At 42.4% G+C, this 8,678-nt stretch overlaps 1 protein-coding gene across 1 annotated transcript; it reads left to right on the top strand.

Moving 5' to 3' along the window:
- The first annotated feature begins 4,024 nt into the window (after positions 1-4,024).
- Positions 4,025-6,892, top strand: PPP1R3G (protein phosphatase 1 regulatory subunit 3G). Its single transcript, XM_063450536.1, has one exon. It carries the CDS (start codon positions 4,332-4,334, stop codon positions 5,901-5,903), a length of 1,572 nt encoding a protein of 523 aa, XP_063306606.1. The 5' UTR covers positions 4,025-4,331; the 3' UTR covers positions 5,904-6,892.
- Positions 6,893-8,678: the final 1,786 nt, after the last annotated feature.

The following is an 8,678-nucleotide window of genomic DNA, read 5'->3' as shown; positions in this document are numbered from 1 at the left end:
AATTTTCTGTACTTGGGAGATAATCTAATTAAAGAATTGTTCTTACGCAATTATCTTTCAAGTACAGAAAAGGAGTCTGGGAAATGTGTCTTTGTTCCCAAGGTCCACCAGGGGAAAACCCCTGGAATGTAATTAACCCCTTAAGGACCAAACTTCTGGAATAAAAGGGAATCATGACATGCCAGGCACGTCATGTGTCCTTAAGGGGTTAAAGAAACCCCGTGCATGGGGAATTGAATAAAAGCCAGCTGTGGCTCAATAAAAACCAGTTGATTCCCAAAGCTGTGTATCGTCCAGTTGTTGGGGAATTTGGATGGGATTGCCGAGCTACGCTTCTCTTGGATATTATTTGTCTACCAGTGGAGATATTGATGTTAATACTGCAACTCCGCTACATATATTACAAATGATAAAATATAACGCTGCTCTTCACCCCATCCCCACAGATTATAGTCTCTATCCCACCCCACAAATTCACACACACTGCATTCACTATACACACAAACTGCATTAAATAAACACACAGACACTTCATCTCTTACACGCTATTCACTATACACACACACTGCATCCTCTGCATGCAAAGACAATGCATACACTATACGCACAGACACTGTATGAACTATATATGCACAATCCCTGCATCCACTTTATACATTGAATTCCTTACACTCACAAATGTACTCTACGTTCTCTACACACACACACATCACATTCCCTATGCACACACGTGCTACATGCCTCTATACCCACACACACTACATGTCATATACACGAACTTAAGTTTACTGTAATTATGGTACATGTTGTTTTATTTACTTTTTTAAAACTTATAGTTAAAATATGTGTTACGTCTTATGTTCCAGTGCATCTTATATTCCGAAAAAGATGGTGTACACACTTGCAGGTCATAGTCCCAAGTGCTCCTATCACAAATGGAACTACTACTACCTTCACTTTCCACAGCCTTTCTAGCTCGTCTTTCAGTCCTTGGTATTTGTCCTTCTACTCATGTTCCTTCTTCCTAATGTTATAGTCACACTACCACATCCACCACCACTGTAGTCTTACGTTCCTTGTCTACCACCACAATGTCAGGTTGGTTGGCCACTACTTGCTTGTCTGTCTGGATCTAGAGTGGACAGTGGAGGTGGGCAAACTGGCGGCTGGCTGAGTGACAGTGGAGATGGCCAGTATGACGGAATGAAGTGGAGGTGGCGAGGGAGCTGTAATTTTTTTGCTCTGCTCCCTTGCGTGCCCTGCAATGATGCTGGGAGCTGGAATAGTATGTCACTTTGGACCCAGCATCACTAAACAGTGTGCGAGGAGCAAAGCAAAAAGAGCTTGAAAATGACCGGAGGCCCAATTGGACCCCAGTGAAAGCTGGTCCACTCCAGTTCTCCCAAAGGTAGGGAGGCTGGGTGAACTTAAATTAAAACAAATAACAAAATTTGTGAGTTTGTGAGAAAATGTGTGTGTCTGTTAATGATTGTATGTGTATTTATGTGTTGGTGAAGTGAAGTGGTCTGGGTGCACTGCCCCTGTTCCCTTAAACCTGCAAAGTAAAATATTGCAGTTTTAGTTGCTGTCCTCTAGAGGCGCTTCCTCAATTCACACAGAGCTAAACTGAGTGAAACGACGCTGGACATCCTCATAATTTGCAAGATGATATCTAGCATAGGAAAACATTGATTCAATACTCTCCTGTGGGGAACACTATGCATACGCATTAGATTCCCTGATCGCTGTGACGTCAGAAAAGGAGGAGAATGATCCATCACCAAGGGACCTTGGAGCTGGAATCAGGTAAGGGTAAAACGTGTTTTTAACCATTTAATAACTGGGTGGGGGGCACGGAGGCAGAGGGACACTATTGTGTTTTGTATTCCTAACACTATGGAGTTCATTTACATTTATTCAAGCATAAGGGTAGTCCACTTACTGCAGTCTGTTTCTCCTCTGGTGATGTTAACTAAGGGGTTAATTCCCTTCTTAAACTGTTGGAGATTTTTTTAAACCTGTCCTCAGGAACCAACAGTTTAGGATATGTCAATTGGTCCACAGATGTATCAACTAAATGGACTGATTATCTCACCTGTGCCAAAGCAAGGCTATCAAGGAATTTCTGACCTGCTCTTGGGTCCTCAGAACAAATTTGCATATTTCTTTAAAGAATAGTGAAGTTTCCTTATGCTGAAACAATACTGAAAATATGAGCCTGTATGAAAAAGTAGCATACATTGCATGATGCCTCCCTGGTGAGTATATTTTGGCCAATAAACTTACCTATTATGCCATATCAAACTAATTAAGATACACACCATTATCCCACTGAGAGTCCATATGCATTGCAACCAGGAGTGCATATAAGGTTATCCAGTAAAGTGGAATTGCTGGAAATGTATTTATTTATAAAATATTTTACCAGGAAGGTAGGTTACTTGTTTTCAAGTATGCCATGGACCCATAAACACTACATTGTTACAATAAGATATTACAAACTTTATATATATATATATACAAATTTTAACACTTCTAGTTAACCATGACAGGTGCATTCTGTATTAAGGTATGTTGGCATAGATCACTTAGAAGATTTTAGATTGAATGAAGATTCGACTGTGTTCCTGAGGTAATTCCATAATTGCGGTGCTCTGTATGAAAATGCGGATCGAGCCACTTTATATTTGTATTGCGGTATGCTAAATATCGTACTGGATTTGAGGTTATAGGAGGTAGGTATAGTTGGGGAGAGCATTCTACTCAGGGTGGGAGTTTCCCAAAAATGCACAAGGGTGGGAGTTTCCCAGAAATGAACAAGAAAAAAATAAGTGAATTTTAAAATTAGGGCTAAAATATCAAAAATTTGACCTGGAAACCTTTTTCTTTAATTGGACTATTTTGACCTAAATTTTTAAATTCTTTGAACTCCAGACAATGATAACTTTTGCGAATAACCCTGTCAGAGTTGGACTGCCTTCTTAAACCATATGAATTAAATGTAAGCCAGCAGCTTTCATGTACTTCCCATCAGCATCAAAGATATTGTAAGAAAATTTAACCTTTCTAAATCAGGAATTGTAATTGCAAATCGCACAGTCACTCTCAAAACTTTCTGGATTTAACCAAAGGAAAGTTTTTGGTAATTTATTTAAAAACTTTAAAAAAAAAAAAACTAAAACCTGTTTAGGTTATTGACTAAACTGAATTGTTAAATGCAGCAGGTAATTTGAAGCTGTATCCCAAAATAAATAAACCGGAAGGGTTTTTTTTGTTTTTTTTTTAGATATGTTTTCAGCTCATCTATTTTAGTGTCAGTTTTCAGTTGTCAGGAACTTAAAGTGATTTTTTTTTAAATTTGAGGCCGATTATAACCAAAATGAAAAACTTCTCCAAGTCTGTGATGCTTCCAGACTAGATCAGTATTTTGGTATTAAATTTGAAATTCACATTGAATTGCTGACAGTTCTCACTTTAGTTAAGAACCTTAGATGGTTTATTAACCCCTTAAGGACCAAACTTCTAGAATAAAAGGGAATCACGACCTGTCACACATGTCATGTGTCCTTAAGGGGTTAAACAGAGAACTCAAATTACAAAATTAAAGCTAAAATAATCACCCTGTGTTTGAAACTGTTTTCCTTCTCTTCCAGTTTTAACCTACATTTTGCCATCTGGGTTACAAGTCACTGTTTGAGCAGTAAATTTCCACTGAAACCCATTTGAGTGTGAAGGTAAGCAGCAGAATTTAGCAAACTCTGTTTTCAATGTATCACATTTTACTGGTTAGTGAACCAGCCCCCTTAGAGCATGTAGCAAATATGGAAGAATTAAACAATGAAAGAAATGTGGTTTTCTACTTGGAACTGCAGCCAGAAATAAAAGGGGTGGGTGCAGAATATGTCCGGGTGGTTGATAGGGGCGGGTGAAAACTTCCTGCCTGTTGCTGGGGCAGTGAAAGGAAGCTGTTAAGTTGGGACATATTATTTTTTATTTTTTTTAAGTTTTTATTTTTATTTTTTTTCTCTTACAGCTATCTGTAACTTAGAGGCCGCTGGTCTGCACTGACCTATAAATCCTGGGGGAGGAAATCCAGCTGTGTCTACAGTGAGAGTCGGCCAGTCAATATAGGAAGTAGAAAGCATGCTGCGTAGAGAGCTGACACTGAACTTCACCCCTGGGTGCTAGTACTGCCCATGGCTGTACCAGGCTGTCCTGTACTAGAGTATACTGCCAGACTGGGCATGACCCCAATGCATGCTGGGGTTCAGACTGACCACGATTAGCAGCACTGCCCTCATGAGTGAGTGCCCACTCAGTACTGGCCGCCCATGCAAAGAGCTGCTCAGAGGGAACTGCAGGTGACTTTAACCCGCTCATGCACTAACAGCCCAGCTCCCACTACCTGCTGTGACATGGATGCCCTGGGGCAGGAAGCAGAGCACCCCCTGGGGCAGGGGGAGATATACCAAGTGAGTCCTGTGCCATCGGAGGGTGAAGGATTCTGTACAGCGCCGTATGAGGCAGATGCCATGTCAGAGAGAGCTCTGCTAGGTAACTGGGGATCACACAACACAGCCCCCCGGGAGAAAGCGGGATGCCACCCACAGAGCTCCTCTCAGCTGCCCCCCGACTGCGTGCACTTACTGCGGAGAGCCAAGTCAGACACCGGGGAGAGGAGCCCCTGGGGGCAGCAGGAGTACCTGCACACGGTACAGCCACTGCAGCTAGGTGTGCGGGGAGAGCTGCTGAATTACAAACAACCGGGTGGACAGGAGCAGGGGGAAGTCCGTGGACATGATGTGCAGGGAGAGCAGAACACTGATGGACATGGTGTGCAGGGAGAGCTGCTGGAGCAGGAGAACCCCGATTCTGAGTGTGTGCAGGGAGAGCTGCTGGAGCAGGAGAACCCCGATTCTGAGGGTGTGCAGGGAGAGCTGTTGGAGCAGGAGAAGCCCGATTCTGAGTGTGTACAGGAAGAGCTGCTAGAGCAGGAGAACTCCGATTCTGAGGATGTGCAGGGAGAGCTGCTGGACCATATGCTGGGGTTGAGACTGTCCGCTGTGCTGGCATCCCGTGGTTTCTCCAGGCTAGATCTCCATCACCATGGGCTTCCGCACGCTGGGACAGAGCAATGTGTACCGAGCAGACTGCGCCTCACCGACACCCGCTACCCACCGACCCTGCCCACCGAAGAGTCCCCCCGCAGGAGGGCACGGTCCCTGCCCGCGAACGCCATCCCGGAGGAGGATGAGGGGGCCACCGTGCTGTGCTGCTGTAAGCTGAAGAAGCGGGTTCAGTTCGCGGACTCCCTGGGGCTCACCTTGGCCAGTGTCAAACTATTCCTGTCCACCGAGGAGCCCACTGTGCCCCCCGCGGTGCTGGCCAGGCTGCAGAGCTACCCTCCCTCCGCGGGGGAACAGAGAGCCGAGCGGGAACCACAGGAGCCCCTAGCCTGTGCCCTTGTCCCCGAGGAGCTGTTGGTCAGGCTGGCTAGCCGGGGGCTTTGCCTGGAGCAGGCGTCCTCCTCTAGCTGGGGGGTGCGGGGCAGCGTGCTGGTGCAGGGACCCACTGAGGGAGTGCAGGGACCCACTGAGGGGGTACAGGTTAAAATCCGATACACTTTCAATGACTGGCTGTCATTCCTGGACTGCCCTGCATCGAGGCAGAGTGCAGCCGGGACCCCTAACCCAGGGGTGCAGCGCTTCCTTTTCTCCTTGTGTTACCCTCCCTCTACCCCCCGCATCCAGTTCGCTATCTGCTGTATCAGTGGGGGTGGGCAGGAGGTGTGGGACAACAACCAGGGCAGCAACTACACGGTGAGCTGCCAGCAGGAGGCGCTACCAGACTTCCAGGCTGCAGACCCTGAGTTGGAGACCTGGGGGGGCCCTCAGCACTGGTAGCCACTTTAATACATTGCTTTATTAGACTGCCTCTGGTTGCAACTTCCCCATCCACCTTCTACAAATGCATCTAATGTTCTAAATGCTGTTTTAAGTATATGTATGTACAGCATCAAAAATCTAGCTTGGTGAGAGTGACTTATAGTGGGGGGGGGGAAAGTTGCAAGAATGCAGCAGAATCTGTTTTAAAATGAGCATTAGTCACTACTTATTGGGTAAAATCTCATGTGAGCCAACTCTGCATTCTAGAATCGTATCCTATCCGCGAGGGCTAGCCCTCCAACATTTGACTAACTGGGTTACCAGATCCATCATGCTGTTTTTTGTTTTTTGGACACAAGTCACTACTTCATGCTAAAGGTGCTCTGCCTCAGTATGTAGCATTGATAAGCTGCGTGAGTGAAATAAAAAATAATAATAATTAAACAAGGCTTTCCAAATGCACTGGCTTAACATACAGCAGGAAACACTTCTCATGTATGGCTGGACAGCATGCAGTGATCTGTACCTGGGTATGTCATGAATGGAGCACTTCATTTCACATTTCAATATACTTGCAGGGTGTATTTCAGGGATATAAGAAAAATAATACTGGGAATATATCAATAAGGATGTCTTGTATTTCATAAGTTTTATTGTTAGTGACTTAAGCTACTATCCAGTGTCAGTTCTGCTTTCATGCATTTTCTGTAGGGTTTATATACTATGCATTCAATTGTAGTGAATTCAAAATCATATTGCAAAGTTTTGGCAAAAACAGCTGATTTTAAAAATTCCCCAACTTCTCCTAAATTTTGTATTATGGATTTCAGTTCACTGTAGTTCGGGGTTTAGTAAATAAAACACGGTGTGAATCTGTTGGAACATTTTACAAAGTCTCACAATATACACAAGTAGATTTAATGTCAGATATATTACACTGCTGATTGCAAAACGAATACATTGTTGTACGGTCTTTAAATTTCTGATTTCTGTATTACTACCTTTTTTTTTTTTTTTTTTTTTTTTTTTGTATCTGTTTTGCTACTAAGTCTCGTCCATTTTTCTGACCCATGTTTTGGGTTTAATTTCCCAGAGCAATCCGTATGTTTACAACCCCCTACCCTCCATTTTTATTATTTCAACCACTCTATAATAAAGCGCGCGCGCGTGTGCGTGTTTTTTTTTTTTTTTTCTGGTTCTCGCTTTAGCTCAAGTGCTGTCAAATGTATTACAGGATCACTCCAAACACTATAACCACTCCAGCTTATTGTAATGGTTGTTGAGTAAAGTGACTATGACTGCAATAACCTTGCTGGTCACCTTATTTCAGACAGATTGACAAAACAAAAGAGGAATCTTTGGCACTCTATGCCCACGTTTCAGCTGGAGATATCATAATGCGGAAATAAATTCACTCCCTTATTGTCCAAACAAGTAATTGAATAGAGCGCATGATGCAGGGAGTTTTTGGCCACATAGTGGGCTGAAAAAGTAAGCTGTGACTTGGCTGCATTGAAAGAGTCCCAGAAAGTCTTTGTGGCTGAATACTTTTGTACGTCACTGCTTACAGCCTCTCCATGAACGAAGTGAGCATGCTAATGTGCAGTTAAACATCTTCATTATGAAATCTTCATCTGATAGGGTAGGCTTTGGTGGACAGGAAATCCTTTGGTGTTTTTTTTTTTGCTTTCATTCTTAAAAGGTTTGACGAAAAACATGGGGACTGCACCCATAGCATTCTAGCACCATAGCAACTACAGCAAGCTTTCATGGTTATGGCGCTTGGAGTGAACCTAAGCCTATATCTATGTCTTGAATTGTATATTTGGGTATCTTGAAGTACTGCATTAGTGTGATCCAAGAACAAACTTTAGTAAAGCTCATTGTGCTTTGTTAAATGTATTGCTTTTCGGTACACAGAGCTGTAGTGGTGTATTGTAAAAACCTGTTCCGTTTAAAGTATGTTTAATATGCAGACTGATTGTCTACAATGAACTGTGAAGCTGTGCCAGCATGAGTTGCTGTTGAATACTTTGCATGTTCTTCATGCATTTCGTGTTTATTTACTATTTGCACTTTATTTCTTCTAGTAAACTTTTCTTTTTTTCTTTCAGCTTTGCATATTCCATGTTATTTGTTAAAGTGGCATGTACTATGTTCCTCTTCACTTATGATGTAAAGTTTTACTTAATAAACAATGAGCTGCTGTGAATTGAAAATGAAATAAAATGTAGGTCAAAGTAGACAACTTGAGAATAATAAATGGATAGAAGAATCATCATATTAAAATAAACACTTCTTTTTTTTTTTTTTTTTTTCAGACCAGGGGGAGTAAAACCATAGGAGGAGAAATATACATGGGTATATTCAGGAACTTTTTTTTTTCTTCTTCATAAAATTAACCTCACATTTTAAACCAAACTGAAACACATTTTATAACACATCTTTTACAGTCGAAAAGTGCTGTTAACTAAAACTATTCATTACTTCTATCTCTGATACCTGGGTCTAAAGGGACACTATAGTCACCAGAACCAATACAGCTTAATGTAGTTGTTCTGGTGTCTACAGCCTTTTCAATGTAAACATTGACTTTTTAGAGATAAGGCAGTGTTTTCATTGCTGACTAGTAACTCCTCTAGTGCCCATCACTCAAAAAGCCACTATAGGTGCTTCCTGGTCCAGTGCTGCACAATACTCATTTATGACACTACAGTGTTCCTTTTAATTTGCATTCTTGCTTTATAAATAAAAAATACTTGATCTGCATGTCCTTGTTAGCAGGCAAATTAC

This window comes from Pelobates fuscus, chromosome 4, assembly GCF_036172605.1.
Source record: "Pelobates fuscus isolate aPelFus1 chromosome 4, aPelFus1.pri, whole genome shotgun sequence".
In the NCBI taxonomy this organism is placed as follows: domain Eukaryota; kingdom Metazoa; phylum Chordata; class Amphibia; order Anura; family Pelobatidae; genus Pelobates; species Pelobates fuscus.
This window is presented reverse-complemented; position numbering and strand designations above follow the sequence as displayed.